The sequence below is a fragment of the Momordica charantia genome (genome assembly GCF_013281855.1).
Source record: "Momordica charantia cultivar OHB3-1 chromosome 9 unlocalized genomic scaffold, Mcharantia_2.0 BLBB01000009.1, whole genome shotgun sequence".
In the NCBI taxonomy this organism is placed as follows: Eukaryota; Viridiplantae; Streptophyta; class Magnoliopsida; order Cucurbitales; family Cucurbitaceae; genus Momordica; species Momordica charantia.
In genome coordinates this window covers 27,355,429-27,379,645 of record NW_028275167.1, presented here as the reverse complement: position 1 = coordinate 27,379,645, position 24,217 = coordinate 27,355,429, and the positions used below count along the sequence as shown (strand labels likewise).

The 24,217-nt window shown below is 34.8% G+C and overlaps 3 protein-coding genes across 9 annotated transcripts; 1 reads left to right on the top strand and 2 right to left on the bottom strand.

Moving 5' to 3' along the window:
* Positions 1 to 1,482: 1,482 nt before the first annotated feature.
* Positions 1,483 to 4,376, bottom strand: LOC111010148 (Glutaredoxin family protein). 5 transcript variants are annotated; one of them, XR_015787384.1, is made up of 3 exons: positions 2,970 to 4,376; positions 1,913 to 1,984; positions 1,483 to 1,770 (listed from the first exon to the last, which is right to left on the bottom strand). XR_015787384.1 is itself a non-coding variant. In XM_022283486.2 (2 exons), the coding sequence occupies exon 1, from the start codon at positions 3,803 to 3,805 to the stop codon at positions 3,005 to 3,007; it is 801 nt and encodes a 266-aa protein (XP_022139178.1). In that variant the 5' UTR covers positions 3,806 to 4,376; the 3' UTR covers positions 1,483 to 2,086; positions 2,970 to 3,004. The 5 variants fall into 5 exon arrangements, 3 of the variants coding, with proteins under 3 accessions (XP_022139178.1, XP_022139177.1, XP_087974088.1); XR_015787385.1 differs by having other exon boundaries at positions 1,913 to 1,981; XM_022283486.2 differs by having other exon boundaries at positions 1,483 to 2,086.
* Positions 4,377 to 7,408: 3,032 nt separating this feature from the next.
* Positions 7,409 to 11,209, bottom strand: LOC111010254 (cytochrome C oxidase assembly factor). 2 transcript variants are annotated; one of them, XM_022283615.2, is made up of 4 exons: positions 11,076 to 11,209; positions 10,331 to 10,656; positions 9,937 to 10,041; positions 7,409 to 7,922 (listed from the first exon to the last, which is right to left on the bottom strand). In XM_022283615.2, exons 2-4 carry the CDS (start codon positions 10,397 to 10,399, stop codon positions 7,881 to 7,883), a joined length of 216 nt encoding a protein of 71 aa, XP_022139307.1. In that variant the 5' UTR covers positions 10,400 to 10,656; positions 11,076 to 11,209; the 3' UTR covers positions 7,409 to 7,880. The 2 variants fall into 2 exon arrangements, with proteins under 2 accessions (XP_022139307.1, XP_022139308.1); XM_022283616.2 differs by having other exon boundaries at positions 10,331 to 10,584; positions 11,076 to 11,203.
* A 1,163-nt stretch (positions 11,210 to 12,372) lies between these two features.
* On the top strand, positions 12,373 to 24,206 carry LOC111010048 (SNF2 domain-containing protein / helicase domain-containing protein / F-box family protein). 2 transcript variants are annotated; one of them, XM_022283320.2, is made up of 8 exons: positions 12,376 to 13,147; positions 14,135 to 16,732; positions 16,811 to 17,024; positions 17,118 to 17,366; positions 17,441 to 17,500; positions 17,590 to 17,720; positions 20,843 to 20,957; positions 23,333 to 24,206. In XM_022283320.2, the coding sequence occupies exons 1-8, from the start codon at positions 12,567 to 12,569 to the stop codon at positions 23,495 to 23,497; spliced, it is 4,113 nt and encodes a 1,370-aa protein (XP_022139012.1). In that variant the 5' UTR covers positions 12,376 to 12,566; the 3' UTR covers positions 23,498 to 24,206. The 2 variants fall into 2 exon arrangements, with proteins under 2 accessions (XP_087973192.1, XP_022139012.1); XM_088117066.1 differs by lacking the exons at positions 17,441 to 17,500; positions 17,590 to 17,720; positions 20,843 to 20,957; positions 23,333 to 24,206 and having other exon boundaries at positions 12,373 to 13,147; positions 16,811 to 17,020; positions 17,118 to 17,316.
* Positions 24,207 to 24,217: the final 11 nt, after the last annotated feature.

Sequence of the window (24,217 nt, the reverse complement as noted above, 5' to 3'; positions counted from 1 at the left end):
GCTGTGGTGGGATCAGAGTGAAAGAAAGTCATAAGCTAAACTACAATTTGAGTTGATGTTGTTTGGCATTTTGCTGATGGAGCAGACAATTCTTTACCATCAAATTTAAAAATGGTTCGCAAGAAATCTTGTCCGATAATCAGAAAAGGATTATTCTCATTACTGAAGTCTATTCTGATTATCCTCATTACTGAAGTCTATATATAGATAAATATACAAGATATATACTCTAACAAATCTCATTCTTTAGAATGGCTAAAATGGTCTACCTAAACATAAATGGGTAGAATTTAGGTGATCATTGAAAATAAGTCTTAATCACTCAAATTCATTAAGTGTTTGAATCAGTATTTTTTTTAACTGTTTTTTTTATAAAAACATTGATGACAAACACTGAACAAATAAATTTTTTACTACATATTATATGTAAAATGGAGATGTACCGAATGATTTTTTATGAGTCAAATATTAAGATAAGGAAAAAAGGTACAAGATAACCTTTTGTACACTTTTTAAAATAGTTAAAGTATATATCATCAATTAAAAAGTTGAAAATTTGAATCTCCACTTTCAAAACTTAGAAAAACATGGTTAGATTAAAAAAAAAACTACAAATGTTTTTAATTAATTAAAAATTCATAGCCAACCAGAAGAATATAGTTGAACGAGTTAAGACATATATATCCATATAAGATTAAAAGTACTAAAAAAAATTTAATTAGAAATTCATGAGTAATCTTAAAAGCTATAGTGCTTTTTTAATGATGGCTATCTCTTTAATTTGCAAATTTACATAGTAATTTCTTTTTTACCGAATCGACTTATTACTAATAACATAATATAATAATCATAATTGAATAGTTCATTGAGTCAGTAATCTTCTGACAGCTTCAACTTTATCTTTTATGAAATTAATAAATTTATTTTCTACAGCATCCACCTAGAAATAGTTGGTTAGTCATTACAAGAGACATGTCAAGCTCATTCAAATAAACACATTAAATATTTACAATTTTACAATATCAACTCCATCCAGCAAATTAAAAAAATGACAAATTTCTAAAATCTCTTTTTTATTATTATTCTTTTGCTGTTTTAGTATTTATAGGCTTAGCTTTCAAAAACCAAATAGTTATTAAGCTTTCAAATTTCAACTTAAATTTTGAAAACACTTTTAAAACGTAAATAACAAACCAAAGGAACATATTTACAAGTTATCAACGCAACAAAGTGAGGCTTCGTCAACGACTTTCTCTTCACTCTACGCACTTCTAACTCTATAGTTCATGAGCTTGCAATTCACGCTCGAAGAAGCAGGTGTTCATAAATTTGGTTAGAGGACCGCCCATCGTAGGTCAATGATGTTGTCAGTCACCAAGATGCACCTAATTCTTCTGGTATTTCTATTTGTACAAAAAAATTTTTTTTTATCAAACTGGACCGTTTCTTAGTCAAAACCTGAGAGCTTGACAAATTCCTCCCTGATAGAAAGATTCAAAATCCTCATCTCATAAGTCATTAATATAATACTAATCACTGAACCGTTTTTCTTTCGCCAACCTAAACATAACTCAACGATAATTGATATGTACTCCTCCTCTCAAGGTCGGAGGTAAAACAAAAAGTCTTTCTTTCAAACACAACAAAAGTTGATGTTTCATTCAAAAACATCCTAATCCAACAGTGATACCTACAGACTTCATCCACAAGAATTTGGTGCATTTTCTTCATTTCATCAGAAACCTATAGAGTACTTCTCTCTTTCATTTGCTGTTGCATGAAAAGCCAAAACCAAAACCATCAGGCTGCCTACATATTGAACCCATTAGGAAGAAATCCATCCACAGATCCAGTGTTTCACCATTAGCTCTACCTCTGATGCAGAGAATACTGATAATATCATATAACCAACCTGTTTCCGATATCAGGAACTCGGTTTCTGCATTCATGGCAAGCTTCAAACCTTGCTGTTAGTTTCCATCTTCTGAAAACAAAAGTTTCAGATTTCCGTGCTTTAATAGATTAGATTTACATAGCAAGCAACTACAGATTACTTTGATAAAGGACAGGTCGGGCTTCATTTTCTCTGGTTCACAAAAGTAAAGTTTGGGTGAGGGGAAGCCTCTTTCCAACAGTAGATGAGAGAGTATTATAACTAATAGGTCTCTATCTAAATTAAATTAATCATATGGTTTCAACATCTCAGCCAACAACATACTCTTTGCCAATCAGATGTCAACTTTTTCCAGATGACAAGCATGTACAATGGCGTTTTCGTTTCGCCATCTGACATAGCAACTAGTCACCTTTCAAAAAATTAAAATGGGTTTTCTCCTTCATACACAAGGAATCCAGAAAAGAAAAGAAAAAAAAAACTGATCTATTAGAAAGGTCAAGACAGATGAAAATCATAAGAAATGAGACTATATGCATTTGGTCTTGAAAACACGAGTCCGAGTTACCTTGCAAACAAATGAGGGAAGTAAATCTTAGGTTGTGTGAGCAATACTCCAACAAAAAGGAAAGCCATGTGTAAAATATGTAATAAGAGATATGAACTCAGAATAAAATTTAAAGACAGAAATATATATGGGTATGAAACAAACCCTTTTTTTAATAAGAATGCATCAATTGCAACCTCTGCAAATTGGTGTTGGTAAATAGCACTAGATATTTACATTCCCATAGAGGGGGAATCAGCCTCCCCTGTAATAGGTGAAATAAAAAAGGAAACCCCAAAGGAAAAAGGAAAAAACATGACTCGACTTTGCAAGTTGATAACATTCACTATTACCAAAATGCTGTTCATAAAGTACATGAACACCAGTACCCAACTGATGAACACTTGGCTAAACAATAAACCATTAACCAAAGAGTCCAAACTCCAAACTTATGTAGGCACATCCACAAATCAATAATGTGAGGGTTTAGTGATTATTTATCAACAAGAAAGCATCTGAAATACACACCGAAGAACAACGATTCGTTCCTTCCGAGAGACGATTCAGGAGGCGCATTCGGGACATCGAATTAATCCATTCTCATTGCATTCTAAGCACCTCTTCAAGACGTCCTCATCTTCATCATACACCTTCCTGCTCCCGCTGCAATTCATACAAGGAACGAACCTTACATCCCCACAACCCTCACAGACGAACCCGGGTTCGCGAACCGGGAACCCCTCGAGAACCTTGACCAATTCTCCAGCTTCGAAGAGTTGCTTGATCACCTCGGCTCCTCCTACATACTTGCCCCTAATGAACACTTGAGGCAAACTCACCTTCTTCTCGCCCAAAACACTCTGCAACTCTTTCTTGTACGCGGAATCCATTGATATGTCGCGCTCGTCTACCCAAACCCTAAAACCTCGGAATATTATCCTCACGGCATAGCAATCCTCATATGTCCTTCGAATTCCTCGTAAACTGGTTAAATAGACCACAATCCTATCTTCAGTACCCGGCAATCGAATCGAAGGGACCCGGAAATCAGAACCGAACGATTTTGCGGATTTTATCTTGCTTTGAATTTGATGTTGCGATCCCTCGGCAGCATGAGGAGAAGAATTACCGCCCTCAAACAAATTACACAATTGCTTGACCTTCCCTTTAATCGAATTGCTGGCAGATTTCATAGATTCGAGAGGGCTGTAGTACTTCTTCACAGAATCCGTCCGATTGAGGGAGGTCCGAAGGTAGGGTTTCTTGGGCGAATCCATGGAGGAGGGGTGCAAAGTAAGCGAGCGATTGAAGAACGACGACTTGGGCTTGTCGGAAAATTGCATACTTCGATCAAATTCCGCCATCGACGTCGACCCAGATGAAAGAATCGCAATCAAGGGGAAACCCAATAGAAATCAGGGGGAATCAATTCTGAAATCTGAATTCCAATGGAGTGAGAAAGGCAGGAGAGAGAACCAGGCGGCGGGCGGGTGAGGGTGAGGGTTGTTGTTTTGGGCGTTTCAGGTTGGTTTTTTGCGAAAACTGATTCTCCCTGTTTTCTGATTTGGGGGAAAACGGGCGAGTATATGCGAAGCGTAGCTACTAAGCTAAGAATTGAATGTTGTTGGAAAAGCCTTTTCTAGAGAGAGAGAGAGAGAGAGAAATGGGGGGAAAATGGAAATGGAAATGGAAATGGAAATTGAAGAAAAATGAAGGCTTTTTCCTGAACCTTTCGGTGAAATGAAGAGAGAGAGAAGGATGAGGAGGATGACTCGTGTAGCTTTTTGAAAGGGATACGCTGCTGGCGGCATCCTCTGTTTGAATTCTTCTACTTGGCCATGGCTTCTCTCTCTCTCTACCTGGAAATGCCCTGGCTTTTGCCCTAAATTACAAAATTCTATCTCCTCCACCGCCAAATTGTTGACTCTTCTTCCCTTAGCTTTTCATTATTATTTGCCTTAAATACATCCATTTTATTATTCTCTCATCTTTTACATTTTTCTCCCCTTCAATTTTGTTAATGCCAAGGACAATGGTACCTATCTCGCCCCTGTGATATTGTCTATTTTAGATATAATTTTTACGGTTTTATTTCTGATTTCATTCAAAATGTCATATATTAATGCAGGTAATTGTCCAAATCATTATCTTCCCTAACTAATATGCAACTTTGTTCGCATTCTTAATAAGCTATTTTTTTAACTCAACAATATATGAATATGTTATATGTGGGGTGTGGATTTGAATTTATGATGTTGTGGTAGAGGACATATATCTTAATAATAATATTTATTTTTGTTTATTGAATAGTATTCTTCTTGATAGCAGCGTTAAATAGGGGATATTTTTTTTAGAGGGAAATACAAAATAACACCAAAAGGAATATGTAATATATATATATATATATATATATATATATATATAGCATTAGGTTCAACATTTTGCCAACGTTACATAAATTACAAATGGTGTGTTTGAGAATGATGGTAGAATGGTTGATTTTGAAAGAAATGATTTAAGTGTAATTGATTTTTCAAAATCACCATCCAAGTGATACCTTCAAAATCAATTTAAAGTGATTTGAAACTTTCTTAAAATACTTTAAACTTTCTTAAACATGATCAATGGAAATGGAAGAGTTTTTAACAATGACACAAGTCTAGTGACTTTTTTTTTTTTTTGAAAAAGAAACAAAAAATAATTTCTATTTTTTTATCCTTTTAGAAAAATAAAGAACCGTCAAAATTTTATTGGCCATCGACAGAAAGTATTATATTATATGTCTTAATCAATTAAGTTATGTTCAAGTGGCGAAATTGACGTGTTATTTGAATTATTACTTCGTTGACATATTTGGACACATAATATGACATATGGAAGAAATTAATTTTGTTGATGAGTAAGTTGAGTTGCATGTGTCGAATAGCAACTAAATGAGTGTCTAAATATATTATTCAAATAATAATTTAATTATATATTAGTTTTTGTTAACAAAATTTTAACATTTTTTTTTAATGGAATGCATAATTGAGAATTTTGATACATGAGAGGTGAATTTAAACATTTTGAAATATTAAGGATTAAAGTAGAAAAGTACCGAAAATATTAAACAGCATTTAGTATATTGAGTCTATTATTTTATAATGTGAATTGTACGCGTTATTATTATTATAATGGTTTTAAAAATATAACTAGCTTTTATATTTTAAAATAATTTTAGTAGTTTGTTTAGTACAATAATTTTTTTATTATTGTTGTTGTGTTTTTTCAAGTACTTATTGTTGTTGTTAACCATGGTTTTATTTTCAAATAATTATACCATATTATTTATTTCTTGCTGTTGTTTTTTTTTTCAATTATTCTACTATTTAACTTTAGACTACATTATTCCCGTATTATTGTGCGTAATTATGGCCAGTTATATAATTGAATATGTTGGATTATAACCTCGATCAAGTAAGTTTGTGTAAGTGGATAAAATACTAATTACTTTTATTTATATATATATATATATTGAAGATTTGATTATTCATCCCAATAGTTAAATTAAAAAAAAGAAATATTATGTTCAACTATAATTTGTTTTTAAAGAGGAGTATAAATATGATTGTTAATTTGAACTTAGCTTAACTGGTCAAGACACTTATTTTTAACAAAAAAAAATCGTAAATATGAAATCTTGTCCCTACATATTGTACTAAAAAAACATTTATATTCAATTGATAATTTAAATACATTTAATCTACCATTTCTACCGATTGACTCCATTTAAAAAGAAAAAAAATTGATTGAGTTTCTAATCTTATTTTTATGAATATAATTCTTTCCTCTACATAACGCTGACCAATAATGTTAAACATGAGGAAAATTTAACATAGATAGAAAATAATATTGATGTTGTTAATAATCTTTAAATTTGATTAATGGAAGAGACTATTTAAATTATGAATAAATTCAATGACAGGAAAAATCCAAAATATTTAAAGTATAAGATAAAAATCGAGGCCAACTTAGTATAATAATATAATTGTTTTATTGACTATATTGGTACTCTTCATTTCCTTATTTCCTTTTTTGAGTTCAATAAAAGGTAAGGATTCGAGAATATGTGCTTTAAATAATTAAATTATATTGATTTTTTATTTTCATTTTTTCATTTTCTTCTAAAGGTGCAGGAGAATTCCGAGACTTATTTCTTTTAAATTTAAATTTCTTGAAAGTTGAATGGTTTTATTCGTTGAAAACAATAATTTATTGTTCAAATGGAAATACTTAATTTAAGATTTAAATGAATAAAAGCAGCTCATGTGCATCACATGTGTTTGTTACTTTTTAATAAAAGTAAGTAAAATAATTGCAATTATAAAAGAAAATTATAGGGCAGTAGGGCACCTTTGAAAATGATGCTGCTTTTATTTTTCATTTTTTTTTAATTTAAAGTCGTATTTTTTTAATATTAAATTGCAAAAAGGAGAGACAAGTCCAAGCTATGCTCAATTAACACTTTCATTGTTTTTATTAATTTTTTGCAAACAATTTTTGAAATCTTACTTAAAAGCAAAAACATATTTGGTAAATTAACTTTTTCTAGTTTTCAAAATTGAACTAAAATTATAAGCCCATCTTTACAAATGTATTACAAAACAATAAAAAAACTAAAAACTAAAAGAAAAGAAAAGAAAAAATATATATGGAGTATGATCTGTAACAATTAAAAGAATTTTATATTTGATGGTAAGAGAATGAATGGTACATACACACAAAAAAGGAACAACAAATTGAAACTTTTCTTTCAAATACACAACAAGAAGCATATGGGAAGATTATCAATGAAAGTGGTAAAAGGAAGGAAAAAAAAAAAACCAGTTAAGTCTGTTAAGTCAGGTGCCTACACTAATTGATTTCTATTGCATTTAATAGATACGTGGACTCCACTAAAATTTTTTAGCCAATAAAAATACGTCACATCAGAAAGTCAGTAGAATTTTATACTGACCGTGGATAGACAAGAATTTTCTAGGTTCGAATCCAATGCCCAACACCAACACGAGCATCTTTCTATAAGGCAAACATAGGGAAAATGTGCCTTCCTTCTTTTAGCATATGAATTGTGTAATGGTAAAAAGAACTTCAACACTGAACAGCCATGGTAAAGCCACCATTGTCAAAATCTCAAAAAATTAGAGAACACAACAACTCAACACACACCCTCCTCCCCCCCAAAGGAAGAATATTAACTCAGGACAACATATTTGGCTACTGGCTACATGAAGCAGAATATTGAAAGACTCTTCAGGGGAACACAAATCGAAAGCCGAAAATTATTGAATATATGCAGAAGGGCAAGATTTTACAGGTCATTGCTGATGATAACCTTCCAGGCATTCAAACTTCTTCGCAAAGAATTGCTCCAGGACTTGGCCAAAGCATCCATCTCATTCAATAACCTTTATTCCCCCGAATCCGAGCCCTCATGTCAACCTGCAATTTTGAGATGCATTGAGCTTTTTTTAAAAAAATAATTATCAATCAGATAACTTTTTTTAGAAAACCGGGATTCTGTTATCCCCTAATGGAGTTGAGAAAAGAAGAAAACTCCATCAAGTATCAATTACACCGAGACAAAAGTGCAGTTATTAGAGGCACAACTAATAGGATCATAGAAAGAATAGCAAAACTTAGCTAGCTCAAAAAGATTTATCCACTCTTAACCCTATTGTTTTTTTCCAACCAGAGACTCTACCTAGAGTTTCTTTGCTTTGCCCCTTGAGGCTTAAGCCATATCCACAAAGAAGATGAAACATATAACCTTCCAAAGAAAATTTTGAGATATCCAAGAAAAACTGAAAATCTGCAACCTACACTAAAGGAACAAAGGAAGAAAAGACGGTCCGTTCCTTTCACTTTCGAACTTTCTTCCAAACATAAAGAGCACCATGAGGGGTACAAAACCATTGAAGGAGATCAGGCCTTTCATCTTTCACCATTGCCAATTCAACGAAAACAAGCTGTGCAGGCAAAAACTTTTACTCATTGGATATTTTCCTTTCCACCCTTTGTTATAGAGCTCCTTTTCTAGAACTGTGTTGCATCATTAGATTAAAACACAATTGTTTGACCTAAGAAGTGCCCAGAAGGGTGTTAAGTCCACACTCTCTCATATGTTCCTGCTCCAATCCGCTAGTTTTCCAGAAAATTCAGCAGGTCATTAAGCTCACTAAATTCAATTTTTCCAAGTTTCTTCTAGTCAGCACATTCCAGCTTCCTGAATTCTCATCTTATAATTCGTTTACATCATCTCACAGCAAATGGATGTAGTCCCACCCAGAATCTTCCCATCTTCTAATTAGATAGCAGAATTATTTATGATGTATCCCCCTTCAACATTTTTATGTTCCACAGAGCTCATGCGCTTCCTCCCTTATGTCAAGAGTGAGTCACTCCCCCTTATTTTCCATAAATGCTTCTCATTACCTTGTGCCAAATCTGATTGGATTCATAAAAAATATCCATATCCATTTTGCTATTGGTGCTTAATTTATTTTTCTCCAATTCCCAATCCCCCTATGCCCCCATTTCTAATAGGTAAGCGACCACCTTCAAATTTACAAAGTGGCCAAGCTTCCCTTCGGAAGAGCCATCCTTAAGAAAGTTTTTCATCTTCTTTTCATAAATGCTGCCAGATTTTTCCATAGGCATGGGAGCAATAGACATCAAGTAGAATAGCAGATTTGCTACCACCACGTTGCAAGAGATTAACCTTCCATCTTCAAAGAGACATAAATTATGTCATTTACGTCTTACAAAACCTTAACCTTCTTGGGTTGTCACCAAAGGCTTACTCAAATAAGATAAAGGCAAATCACTTCCTTTGCACCCAAACTTGCCAACCACCTCCTCCTCAACCCAAGATCATGGTGTAATACTAACACATAGTCCATACTATTTGAACTTCAAGAAAAAACTTCATTTGCATTGGGCCATTGTTTACACTCACTCCCCCTCTAGGACTATTGGAAAACCAGAATTTCAAAGGCTGATTATTTGTGTTAACTGGCCTATAGTCAAGTAAACACTCCATTCAGAGAAACTATACATTTACTTGCCTTCCCCTTTCTGTAAGTCTTTCCATATCTCCAAAAAGTCCAGCATTTATTTCCAAGAAAAATTTTCAACATTTTCCTTAAGCATTTCTTTGGATGTCCCTTTGGGATAGTTCCACCCACAGGCGCTCTCTATTTCCTATTGAGAACTAAAAAAAGGAACAATACTAGAAAATAAAGAAGTGAAAAATCATCTGTTCACAGTCCCTTTCAGGAGATCAATTTTTACATCTTTATAATACCACATAAAAGTTCAAATTACAAGGTGACATGTTGTTGGATCACGAGATGTATATTTCTAGAACACTTTCACGCACTTCTCACGTGATTGAGATCTATTTTAACCGAGAAGTGACCGCAGGAGATTGAAATGAGAGTTGATGGAAACTTGCCTGGCCTCTTTTACAGTTGAAGTACGTTTCCCTTAATCCCACACATTCGCTAGGTATGCATGGACTCTTCTCTCCAGCACATTCCCTGTAAGTTCGGTTCTGAACCTGAAATTGCAACAACAAAAGACAGACCAACCATATTCAGTTCAAGCAACAACTCTACACATCCTTGTTTAAATTTGTAAAACTTCACGATAAAATGCTCTTATATATTTATGAAGACCGTATGTTCTGTTTCAAATGATTTCCAACAAATGAAAAAGCATTGCAGAAAAATAGATGCCAATTCTATAACAAAATTATCCAAGCACTAATAAACAAGATACATGTCTCCACATCCTCACACATAAAGTCACAAACATATACAGCGAGAACATGATAATACAAATAAGACCTTTACACAATCGGATTCGCTAAGACATTTGACCAGCTCCATTGCTAACCCTTTGCAAGACTTAGACATCCTTCCCCTTACTTTTATCCTCCACGGCGTTTTCAATTTCTGTTATTTCTTGAATCCTCGCTCGAACAGTCACAAATTATCTTTGCTCACAGTATTCAGCTTCTAGTGGACTTTCATCTCCACCCCCCAGTAGTCGTCTTGTCATTGAATATCCCCTAAGTTGATTTTATACTCTCAGGAATGAACTGGAAACCAAATAGTATGCTCAATTCATCAGCGTCAGTGAGGAACAACCCGAGAAACAGTGAAAACAAAACCTATTACGTGGAGCAAGGCAGCAAATTACACAACAGATAATAATTATAGATATAAATAACGCATTGTTCCATCAAGATAGCCAACATGAATGAGGTAAATCAACCAGTATCATTGAAAGAAACAATAGAACGATTAAGTCTTGTGATGTCGTAGAGACATGAGAGGCGGAAATGGGAGCTGGGTTTCAACTGGAAGTCATGATAGAGGTGAATAACGAATAGAAGATGAAGAAAAAATGAACCCAGAAGGATGAGAGAGAGAGAAAGCAATTTAGAACATAAGCGAGAAGTAAAACGCAGTGAAATGGAGACGAAGGATACAGAAGAAAATGAACACACAGCACAGAAAGAAGGAGATTCAGAAGCAGCAACGGGAAATAAGAGGAAGAAGTGAACGGAGCCATGGCAGAGTAGCTTACCTGGTGAGAGGAAATGGCGACGACCGATCGCTGTGAACGCCCGAGGAGGAAGGAGAAGGAGAAAGAATTCGACAATGGGCCATTGTGGGCTTAACTAAATGGGCTGAAGTTGGAGAAAAATATCCCAATATACATTATTTAGATTTAAAAACTGAAAAGTAAACAAAAGGTTTAAATACTTTTGTTGTGTATTTTGAACTTTTGTCCAAATACTTTTATTTTTTTAGCATTTTTTAGTACAACATATGAGGGTAGGGATCGAACTCAGTTAGAGGTATATGTCAATTACTGCTTGTTCTTTGGCTAATTTTTTAGCTCTTAACTGTGGTTGATTCTATGTAGTTTTTGAAAGAGATCAATTTAGTTATTATTGGCAAAATGGTTAACACAATAAAAATATTTAATACAGATTTGTGACTAATAGATTGAAATGAATGAGATAAAAATGAAAATGAATTGACCAAACTGATTTGGTTTTTTTAGTAAGTGTCTAAAATGAATGGTTCGAAAGTCCATGGATAAAATAAACAAATGTTGAAAGTACATGAACCAAAATAGATGTTTTTGAAAGTAAATGAATCAAATCTAAGAGTACACGAAGCAAAAGAGTATTTAGAGAAAAAAAAAAGCCAACATGAACGCTAAATAAATAAGATACTTGTTGCCTCTTAAAAAATTGAAGGTTGAATATCCACTCTTATTTGTTGAACTAAAAATGCAATTGAATATATTTAATTACTTAATAAAAACAAACTATTTTAAAGACTATATCGTGAAGTTCACAAACTTTTTATTTAGTACAACAACCATGGAAAGATGGTTCAATCAAAATACATGTGATTTAACTAGTTGAACTGACAACTAGTTAAATTACTTATTCTCGAACAACTAACAAATTATGAATTTAAATATTCACCTCAACTTATAGTTAGCAAATCCCAAAATATTATTACAGTAAATGATGGTAAATAAAATTGAGAGCTCTAATTCATAATCATCTTAATCTAGACAGAAACTAAGTTTCCGCTCTCAATCTATATACCATGCCAAAGTAAATTTGATAGATCCATTGGTTCGAGAAATAAAAAAGGGAGATTGAACCATTTATTCAAACTATTTTTTAAATTTGATAAATGTTAGTTGATGGTTTATTTAATTACAGGGTATGATTCAAAGTAAAAATTCATAATTTAACTATGCCGGAATTTTAAATTAGGAATTAAATCGTTATTTATAGAGAAAAACAAGGTGTTTTCTTAACCTAACGGGCCCACGCTTCGTACAAAGTGAAAGAAAGGGAGAAAGCCAACAGAAGCTTGGAAAACCGCCATTTTCTTTCCTCTGACCAATCTCCGCTGTTATTCCATGGCGGTCTTCGTTTCCAACAATGTACGGCCTCCACTCTACTCCACCAATCAACTTCCGTAAGATTTCAATTTCTCATCCTCTCGATCTCCTACAGTGCAATTACTTCAATTCCGAGCTCCTCTAATGGCCGACGACTCCATCCCCTTCTCCGATTACAAGCTCTGCGGCTTCTTGTGCGTGGTTCTCGCTGTTCCTTCACCGCAGCCCGACCTGTCGAACATTCTGCGCCCTGGAACGCGCTGCTATGTCTCCGCTGAGGGTTCTGAGGTTTGTTTCACTTCGGGAAACGGCGTCGTGCTTTCTCCTATTGAAGAAAACTCCAAACCGCTCTCGAAGGCCGGCGTTTCGCATCAAGATTCCGAGCAATGCAGGGGTCCGGTAGGGGAAGGGGAGACCGGGTCCACGGAGGTTGTTGATTTGACTCCGAAGGCCGAGGTTTCTGCCAGGGGAAGTAGGAGCTCGAGGAAGAGGATGAATAGGATGGGGCTGGTGCATGGCAGCATGAGCGTTGTGCATCAAATTCACGCTCTGGTAGTGCACAAGTGCTTGAAGATCGATGCGCGGGTGGTTTTTGTTGACGTTGGTGTTGACGGGGAGGCCAGAGCCGTGTTGTTGGTTGATGTTCATCTCCCCGTTGAATTATGGTCCGGTTGGCAGTTTCCCAGATCAAAGATGGTAGCTGGTGCGCTATTTAGGCACTTGAGGTGATAGACTGTTTTAATTTGGGTCTCGTTACCAAAACTTTTTTTTGCCTTATTCGATTTTTTGGGTTGGGTTGGCTGGAGGGGGGTGGGTTTTCGGGTTAGTACTTTTCAGTGAATTTCATCAACACGATTTATTAGTAACGGTTAGCTAGGACTTCGAGTGGCTACTGGTTTTGTTTCTTTTTTCGAATAATCAGGTTAACGCTTAATAAATCTATAATTCTCCTATCAAAGAACTAGAATACGTTTTTCTTTTTTCGAGTTCAACTATTGCAGGGGTGGAGGATCAAACCATCCATGTTTAGGATGATAATATAATAGGTGTTTTATCTACATAGCTCAGATTAGCAAGAACTAGAATATGTTAAAACTACATTGGACTAACAGCATAGTGAAATATATCTATCGGAACACAAAATATATGCTAGTTTTGATCTATCAATAAAGAATCTCTATACATTATGTAGCTGCTTGAAAATGTATTGAGAGTTCATATCAGTCGTAACTTCCTTCATAAAGCGATTTAATCTCTTGCATAAAATGTAGAGCACATATAGGTGAAAAAAATGTAAAGTTTTTATTTAAACCCTCTAATCCTGTTTTTTTGCATCGTTATTGGTAATCTCCAGCTTTCATCTCCACCAACTCCAGCTTCCTAATTCTTATTTGCTCAAAAAGAATAATTTTCTTCTTCCAATTTGTCTACATATTAATGTTTTTCATCAATGGCTAGATCGGGTTTAAATTGTGATCTGTAACTTGTATAGTCGTTCTTATTTGTTTATTTTTCCCTCTGTTAAGTAGGATCCTACTGCTCCTACTTCTTATGGATTTTTTTGTTTTACATGAAATGTTGCAAGTTTATTATGGTCTACAATTTCAATTGTGAATGGAAAGAGAGGAGCTCTATACTTCTTTAGTAGTCTTTTTTAGTGAACTTTCATCTTATATGAAATGTGGTAAGTTTATCACGTTATGTATTCTCAGTTGTGAATGGCAAGAGAGAAGCTCTATACTTGGTGGAAAAGACTATTCTAGAGACGCACCTATGGTTAGGAAAAGCATGTGGAATCTTGCAGAATGCCATGTCCATGCTTGTAAATTGCACGATAGTTCTGGAGGTTCTCCCAACAGAAGGCTCTTTGAACTTCACGAAATATTTAGAAGCTTACCTAGTGTTGTTAAGTCCAGCAAACCTGATTATACAAGAATGCAACCAGAGGATGATTCTTCTCAATTGGGCATTTGGGACATATCGGATGACACTCTAATTAATATATTGAAAGCTCTTCGCCCTTTGGATCTTATTAGGGTTGCTTCAACTTGCCGACATCTGAAATCCTTGGCGGTATCAATCATGCCATGCATGAAACTCAAACTGTATCCTCATCAACAGGCAGCTGTTGAATGGATGTTACACCGTGAGCGGAATGCTGAAGTATTCTATCATCCTTTATACGTGGCTTTTACAACAGAAGATGGTTTTTCTTTCCACATAAATACCGTTACTGGTGAAATAGTCTCTGGGGGGGCACCAGCTATCACTGATTTTCGTGGGGGGCTTTTTTGTGATGAACCTGGCTTAGGCAAGACAATAACTGCACTTTCCCTTATCTTAAAGACTCAGGGAACATTAGCAGAGCCACCAGCTGGAGTACAGATTATTTGGTGTGCACATAATGGAAATCGTAAATGTGGTTACTATGAGCTTAGTGGTAATAATAATACTAGCAGCAACCATTTTTTGGTGAATGGAGCTGTGGGTTGTAGTTCTCTTAAAGCATTAGAGGACTTAAAATATCACACACCTAAAAGGGCAAGGCTGACAGCTCTTGACGACAGACATACAGTAATTAATGATTCATGTGCTGGCAATGAGATGAGGTCTCCATCATCTGCAGACTATGAAAAAGCAGTTGATATGGTTCGTTGCACTAGGAGCTTGAGTAGTGTCAAGAAAAATCTTCTTTTCACATATGAAGGGGCACCTAGCCTTTCTAAAGAATTGAATGCTGGTAGAAAGTCAACTAGAACATGGACAAGGAAGGTTGCTGCTGGGGCAAAGAGAGCTGGCGTGTCAAATGGATTCACAGACAACTATGAGGTGCCTGGGATGGCCACTGCAGATAAATTTGAATATAAGGACACATGGGTTCAGTGTGATGCTTGTCACAAGTGGCGGAAGCTTGCAGAAACTTGTGTTGCTGATGCTAGTGCAGCGTGGTTTTGTAGTATGAACATTGATCCTTTTTACCAAAGTTGCAGTGTTCCAGAAGAATCTTATGACAAGTGCCGTCCAATTACTAATATTCCAGGATTCTACAGCAAGGGAACTTCTGGAGGAGAGGAGAAAAATATTTCGTTCTTCACCAGTGTGCTCAAGGAAAACAGTGCACTGATAAATTCTGGAACGAAGAGAGCCTTGGCTTGGCTGTCTAGCCTTACTCCTGAAAAAGTTTCAGAAATGGAAAGAACTGGTTTAAGATGTCCTATATTAACATCTTATGTAGTTTCTGGTGGTGATGCCCGTGGTTTTCATAAAATGTTTGAAGCATTTGGTTTAGTAAGAAAAATGGAAAAGGGCATTATCAGATGGTACTACCCGCATAATCTTCACAACTTGGCATTTGATGTTGCTGCTTTGAGAACTGCATTGTGTGAGCCACTAGTAAATTCAGTCAGGTTATATTTATCAAGGGCAACTCTGATTGTTGTCCCATCAAATCTAGTTGATCACTGGAAGACTCAAATTCAAAAACATGTTAGACCTGGTCAGTTACTGGTTTATGTATGGACTGATCATAAAAAACCTTCTGCACATTGTCTAGCATGGGATTATGATGTTATCATCACCACATTTAGTCGGTTAAGTGCAGAATGGGGGCCGCGGAAGAGAAGTATATTAATGCAAGTGCATTGGCTTAGGGTCATTTTAGATGAAGGGCACACCCTTGGCTCTAGTCTTAACTTGACAAACAAGTTGCAAATGGCCATTTCATTGGTATCTTCAAATCGCTGGATACTAACAGGAACTCCAACTCCTAACACACCTAATAGTCAACTTTCACATCTTCAACCATTACTTAGGTTTCTTCATGAAGAAGCCTATGGTCAGAATCATAAGTCATGGGAGGCTGGTATTCTCAGACCTTTTGAGGCAGAGATGGAGGAAGGAAGGTTGCTTTTGTTGAACTTACTTCGTAGGTGTATGGTTAGTGCAAGAAAGACAGATTTGCTATCTATCCCACCTTGCATCAAGAAAGTAAAATACCTAAATTTTACAGAAGAACATGCTCGAAGTTACAATGAACTTGTAGTTACAGTGCGGCGTAATATATTGATGGCTGACTGGAATGATCCTTCCCATGTTGAAAGTTTACTGAATCCGAAGCAATGGAAATTTCGAAGTACAACAATAAAAAACATCAGACTATCTTGCTGTGTGGCAGGACATATTAAAGTTACAGAAGCTGGTGAAGATATTCAGGAAACCATGGATATTCTTGTTGATGATGGCCTGGATCCTATGTCACAGGAATATTCTTTTATAAAATACAATCTCCTTTATGGTGGGAACTGTGCTAGGTATTATTTTACTTTGATTTATACGACTCTTTCACAATGTTATATTTTACTAATCAAATAATGCGTTAACATATATAGGTGTGGGGAATGGTGTCGTTTACCTGTGATTGCACCATGTAGGCATCTTCTATGCCTTGGTTGTGTTGCTTTGGATAGTGAAGGGTGCACTTTTCCTGGCTGTGGTAAATTATATGTGATGCAGACTCCTGAGACCTTAGCTCGGCCTGAAAATCCCAATCCAAAGTGGCCTGTTCCCAAAGACCTCATTGAGTTGCAACCATCATATAAGCAAGTAGGCTGACTATGAGAGATAGTTACTTGTAAATATTTGGTTCCTAACTTTATGAAAATAGGGTCAACTGATAATAGTGTGTGATATTTACAGGATGACTGGGATCCTGATTGGCAATCGACATCTAGCAGTAAAGTTGCATATCTTATTCAGAGATTAAAAGCTTTAAGTGAAGTAAATGATGAGGCTACTGTGGTTCCTCCCCCTTCATTGAACAAATCTGGTGGACTACTACAGGAAGTTGACCATTCAAGGACTACCACTTCAGATCATGAAATAGTCAGAGAGAAAGTTCTTATTTTCTCTCAATTTCTTGAGCATATACATGTCATCGAACAACAGGTAACTATCATTTTTTTTAATTCCAGGAATTTTCTACAAATTATACGTCCTTAGCACCATTTCTCCTTGGCCAGTTAACCATTGCTGGCATCAGATTTGCTGGGATGTATAGTCCAATGCATGCTTGTAATAAGGTATGTCATTTAATTCTATCGTTTTTCATAATTTGTATTGATATCTAGGTGTGATGCTGGTGTGCATTGATTGTGTTTCACCCGTGCAGATGAAGTCATTGACCATGTTTCAGCATGATTCAAGCTGCATGGTGCTTTTGATGGATGGAAGTGCTGCATTGGGTCTTGATTTGAGCTTTGTAACTCATGTATTTCTAATGGAGCCAATCTGGGACAGAAGGTAACACAAAAACATTTTAGATTCAAGTCGTTTGATGGATGATATGTCCTTAAACCTTCCTTCAGGACTATACAATAAAAAACAACTAGTTCTGCACTATCTCGGATACTCTTTAAGCAGCTTTGAATTCTGGTTGAGAGAGAAGCCTGGCCATCCTTCCATCTAAAGGGAGTTCTATTCTCCAAGTCTACAACCCACATATAGGAAAGCCTAGAGTCTCAAACTTAAGAGAAAAGGCACCTGTTTCAAGCAATAGACAGAAATGAATGGATGTGTCACGTGTGTCTCTCCTTGTACTTTGACAGTGGATGAATCTCTTTTGATAAATGAAAAAGTGGTCAACAAGAGAATAGTTGGTTGAGTCCATGCATTGGACTGTGAAACAACCATTAGAACTGGAATTTCATTAAAAGACAAGTCTTAAATTAGTTGGTTGAATTTCTTCATGCTCTTAGTTCTGCTGCCCCCTGAGGATTTGCAGCAACCCATTTTGACAGTCAGTTTGTACCTCGAAGAATCAGATTAATTAGGCATGTGGCTCTTGCCTTACTGTACCGATATAATATGAATCACCATTCACCGTTTTTTCTTCCATAGGAAAGCTGTTAACTACGTAAGTTGTAACATCTTTTCTCTGAATCCAGACCTTCCTGAAAGAAATCTTTCCTAGCAATCTGGATTTGCTTTGCAGAATGAAAAGAAGTTTAAAGACAGGCATATAATAGTTAGGATGTTGTCCTCGATAGGTATGATGTTGCATGAGATTGTTCCTTTATTGGCCAATTATGTCTTAAACATAAGAGTCAATCTTCCCCTAGTTAATTTTGTGAATTTTGGTTTATACACTCTTTCCTTCCTCTTTTCAATTGGTCCTGTATTAAGTTAGTTTTTTGTTTCAAGCCAATTAGACTAATTTCATAGAGCTAGGGGCGTTCAGGCAATGGAATTGCGAGTGAAGGATTTAAAAACTTTATATTTCAACGGTAAATCTACTATTCAACTCTCCTAATTTACTATTCAATTCCCACAATTTCCTATTCAACTCCTCACTTTATTTTATTTTATCTATTTATCTTTCTTCAAGTGTGTCCCCACATCAAGTGGGCACATCATTTCAAATTTGGTAGGTCCTACAAAATTTTTTCTTTTTAATTTTGGTGTGTTCTACCATTTCTCTCTCATATATATATTTTTTTACTATCCTTGCTCTCATATCTTTTTTTTTTTTTTTTCAGATTTCCAATTATTCAACTTTTTTTTATACAATTTAATTGTTTTGGTTTTACCTACATCCATACTCACAATTATAAATATTGAAGTTTTCTAAATTGTAATGCAAATGTATTCTTTTTAATTCATAGATATATATAATTTTCAATTTTTAATAGATTGTATGAATTATAATTCAATTTTATATTGATGTAGGTTTTTTTTAAAAAAAATATGTATATGTAGTTATGTCTTGTTATAAAAAAAATAGAATGCCAAGCTTAAATAATTAAATTTAAACCATTTATAATATCAAATTAATTAAGTAATTAGCTTACTTTTTTAGTGACAATTATTATTATTATTTTAATTATTGTCTCTCTTATACATGTTTAAATAAGTATAGTTTGTAAAAATATGTAATTTTAAATGAGTGACCTTTAAATAAAAATAATAGTTTATTTTGAATTTATACAAATAAAGATACTTAATTTCAAGCGAACAAATATTAAAACAAAATAATATACTTATTTTTTAATTAGTCATATTTAGTAACAAAATAAATTGTATTGTATTTTGAACTTACTAAAATAAAATCTATATTAAAAATTGTTTAATTTTTAAACTAAACACAATCAAAATGACAAATATAGATGTATGATATTCATTTTGAATTTAGTTAATTGAAATAATCTAAATATGTATTGTTTTTTTTTAATACAGGGAGTTTAGGAGAGTTAGAGAATGTATTTTATTTTCAAGGTAATCAAATTAAAATAACAAAATGTATTAAAAAAATTAAGTAATTTTATCATTACTTAAATAAAATTCTAAGATTATGCAATAGAAATAAAGGAAATAAACAATATATCATTGTAATTATAACACATTTAAGTTTAAAAAAATTATAAAATAATATAACTTAACATTTAAATTTTAGAAATGACAAAAAATTTTAATGGAAAAATTATTAGATTCTAACTCTAAGGGTAACTTAAAAAAAGAAAAAAACTACACAATTCCAGACTTAATAACTCTGCAGGTTGAACGTAGCACAAACTTCACAACTCCAAGCTAAGAAACTCTGCAGCTTGAGCACATAATTTTTTTTTATAAGAAACAAACTGAAAAAAAAAATATGTGCTCAAGCTGCAGAGTTTCTTAGCTTGAGCACATATTAATTAACTCCCCAGATTTAACAACTCCACCCTGCGGTTTGAAGTTGAACGCACCCTAGAGTGAATTTATGTCTTATTTCCCACTCTTCTTTTCATACCCTTTTGACTTTAATTAAATTCTTGTTTCCTATCAAAAGGAAAAAGAAATAATTTAGTATATGTCATATATGTATAAAGCCAAAAGCTAAAACACATTGAGTGTGCTAAAAATCTGTCAGTTGTACAAGAGCGGAATTTTGTCAACTCTTTGGCATGAGCAGCTGTAACAAAGCATGCACATGAAACCTTCAGATTAGTGCTTTTGCAGTCTTTAAAAATAGTATAATTGATTCTAGCTTTCATATTATACAAGAGAATGCAAATTGAATTTGAACGAGTAAGATGTACGCTCCAGGTTTCTGAAGAGTGAGGAGAGCTTACACCTGCTATTCTGTTGTTAAAAAACATCTCTAGATACTTGAGGCGCAGGCTAACTCATGATTGATTTTCATCTTTCCTTTCACACTATCTTGGCTTCCTTCCCATACCTTTCTAGTTCATCATGCATTTTGAACTTTTAATCCGAGTAATAGATCAATATTTCTATGCATTTGGTTCTGACTTCTCAGAAGATAAAGCATTAACAAATAATAACCAATCCATTTCGGCCGTCCTGTACTTTTTTCTTTTCTAACTGCTCAGCACATGATTGTTTTCATTTATAGTAACTCGTTCAATCATTTTATGATTTTTTAGCATGGAGGAACAAGTTATTAGTCGTGCTCATCGGATGGGTGCTATTCGTCCTATTCATGTCGAAACCTTAGTAATGCGTGAAACAATTGAAGAGCAAATGGTACAGTTTCTACAGGTATGCATATGCTCTTGAAATACTAGTATCGGTAGTGATCTTGGCATGGATATTAACAGTCTTGTTGTTGTGTGCTGTAGTTTTTGTAATTTTGCTTTCTGTTATTGTGAGCTTGGGCCGTTCTTTCTTGTAGCCCCTCTTTTGTACTTCCATTTATCTCAATAAAAGCTGGTTTCTAAAAAAAAGTAACGAACCTGCTGACTTGTGTAATTATATTACAGTAATTTCTTCCAAAGAATTTAAATTTACTAAACTCATCTTTAGAACTTAAAGACATGGATGTACCATGAGAACAGATCATGTTCAAGTAAGGTCGTTCATTGAAGACATTTCGATTTATAAAGTTTAGCGAATCAAGATCCGAGGACCGTGGTTCCTTATCCTTGGCAAAACGTGCCTTTCATATCTGTTTTTTTTTAATTTTTATTTATATCTTTTATCTCCGTCTCTCCCTCTTGCAAGAAACCTTTTGTTAAAGTGGGAAATATTTACAAGAGAAAGACTAAAGATAAGATGTCTTCAAAGCCTCTCTAATTTGATGAGTCATAAAAAGCTCTATCCAGAGAATATCTAGAAGTGAACATTTTAAATTCAATAAATTCTTGAAAACCTTTTATAAAGTCTCCTTTTTCCATTCTATTTTTTTTTTTGCCTTTTTTTTTTGAACAAGAAACACTCTTTCCATTCTACTTATAAGTTCTAAAATAAATCACAATGAGTATTTATATGAAAAAGATCCTTTGAGTTTTTTTCATAGGAAGGTTGGTGCTAAAATGCATCTGGATGAAGATGATAGAACCCGAACAACTTGAAATATATTGAAATATAAAAGATAGAAGAACTACCATAACTCTTAAGTAATTCGAGACACTCGGATCCTTCCCTCTCAGAGTACTCTTACTCAAGCCTAAAGCATACTAACACACTAACAGTTGCCTGCCCTCTACCCTTTTCCCCTCACTCTATTTATAACAACTCTCCCTAGCAACTTTCCTATCTAATTACTAACATACCCTTACTATTCTATTAATAATCCTAATTACCCCCAAAGGCCATTCCTATTAGAAGAAAGCCCAAAAATTGTATGCGTCACCCTAATAACCCCAATAATTTTCTTCCACATATCATGGAGTGGTCCGGGAAAAAAAAGGACGCTCCTGGTTTTCACAATTTTGGCATGAACAGCACTAGTTCTGAAGGAGCCTGATTTGGGAATTTTATATCGAATATGTTCAAGGTATTAACCTTGCCAGTGGGGTTCAATGGAAAAAAATTCACTTTTTAAGGATTTTAATCTTCCATATCTCCAAAAGGAAAAAGAAGTGTCTCCATGTGAAAAAAAGACGTCCACGGACATGTAAGACAAAGTGCCAGGAATAGGATATGTCTGGAACCCTCTATCTGAATTCAGATGAGGGCTGGGAGCAAAATTATCCTCATCCCGTCAATTCATACTCGTTTATACTAAGCTCTGTAGCTAATAATAGAAAGCCTGGGAAATTTGTAGAGAATCTTCCTGAAGACACTCATCCTCCGAATATCTCACTTTATCACCTAGCTCCACCTTGAATCTGTATGTTTTACCAAACATATTATTAGCTGCTCTTGATTATCCTTCCAAGCAACCCCCATATCTCTCTCTCATATTTTCTCACAATCTCCGTGTCATAAAGCATCCTCAGTTCACCTTTCTGTAATATCTGTCAATCAAGTTCATCTCTTGGTGGTGCTAAGTCTTCATGAGTGGGTCCTCATAGTCATATCATTAAGATGCTGATGTAGGCTGTGGTTGTCAAGAAGCTTGAAGTTCAAACATTTTCCTATATCGTAGTTAAAGTGACTTTCTTTTAAGTTAGGTGCTCCTCTTGTTCATTTTTCAAATTGTAGTGCACTGGTTTTTATCGGTGACATTCTGTGATTGCAATAGTCCAGCCCTCCAGTATATATAACATGCCAATTCCATTATCTAATCTTCTCTAATTCTCGGTACATTAGTAGGCTAAACTCTCTCTTTGCACATTCTATAATTGATGTTTTATTTTCTTTTTCTTAAAATGGTTAATTTTTTTGAAACATTTTACGATAAATGATTAAATTTACTCTAATCCATTGTCTTAAGCTCTTGGGTTGACTGGTGATTTATTATGATATCATAGCAAGGTCCTACATTCAAGCTCATGTATCGTTATTTCCTTTTTCAAGCCTACAAGTAAGGGGGAGTGTTAGATATCCATAAATGATTAAATTTACCCTAAGGTCCCTAACCGGTCTTTTGGGTTAATCGGTGATATAACACGAGTTTTTATGGTTCTTCTAGTGCTTTAAGCTTCGTAATTTACTTTTTTCTCTCTCTGTTTTTCCCCTTGTTAATGAAGGATACTGATGAGTGCAAAAGATTGCTGAAGGAAGAATTTATCAAGCCGGATTATGAAGGGCCACGAGCTCATCGTTCATTGCATGATTTTGCTGGGAGCAATTATCTTTCTCAGCTCAAGTTTGTGAGGACGAATGCTAAGGTGGAAAAGGTTGTGGAGAATTAGTGCAGTTCTCTCTTCTCTGTCATATCCCATTGTTGTTACTATAGACATTATGACAACATTGGTATTAGAACTTGGAAGGAAAGATGGAAGCAAATGAACTGCAGTAACTCAAGTGGTATCGATAAACTCAAGAAATAGAAGTAGCAATAGCAGTAGGTGTATGGTCATTTTGTTTTCAGTTCCAAGTTATTGCTGAAGGCTGAAGAATTCAAACAGCATCCCGTTATTACTTAGGTTTAGAAAAACTTGGATCTGCAAAATGTGTATAATTCAGTGGATTAGTTTCGTTGGGCATTCATTCTGGCTAGAAAGATTGATTGCGCTCCTATTGGAATCGAACTCGTGGGTTCTCCTAATAGCACAGGAAAACAGCAAGGCTCTTTTGGTCGTTATAGTGGCCAGGTCCCATGAACTCTACATCAGCTGTAGGATCAGAGCTGCAGGGCACAGTGGCGCCCTTGCGCGGCGCCAGTCCTGGTACTCTACAGCAGACGGTAGGTCAGGCTTGCATTCAGATTAGACTCCTGCTGCGCACGATTTTTTTGAGGGGAAACATATCCCAATTGTGTTCTTGTTATGTTCTGCTCTTATGAATTGGTTTTTATGCCAATGAAATATTGATGCAGGTTGTAATACTGCTGTTGTAAGAATTAAAGGTGTCATGTATGAAATTAGGGCATCAAAGAAAGGTTGATTGAAGGTTTTCCAATTTTTATTCCC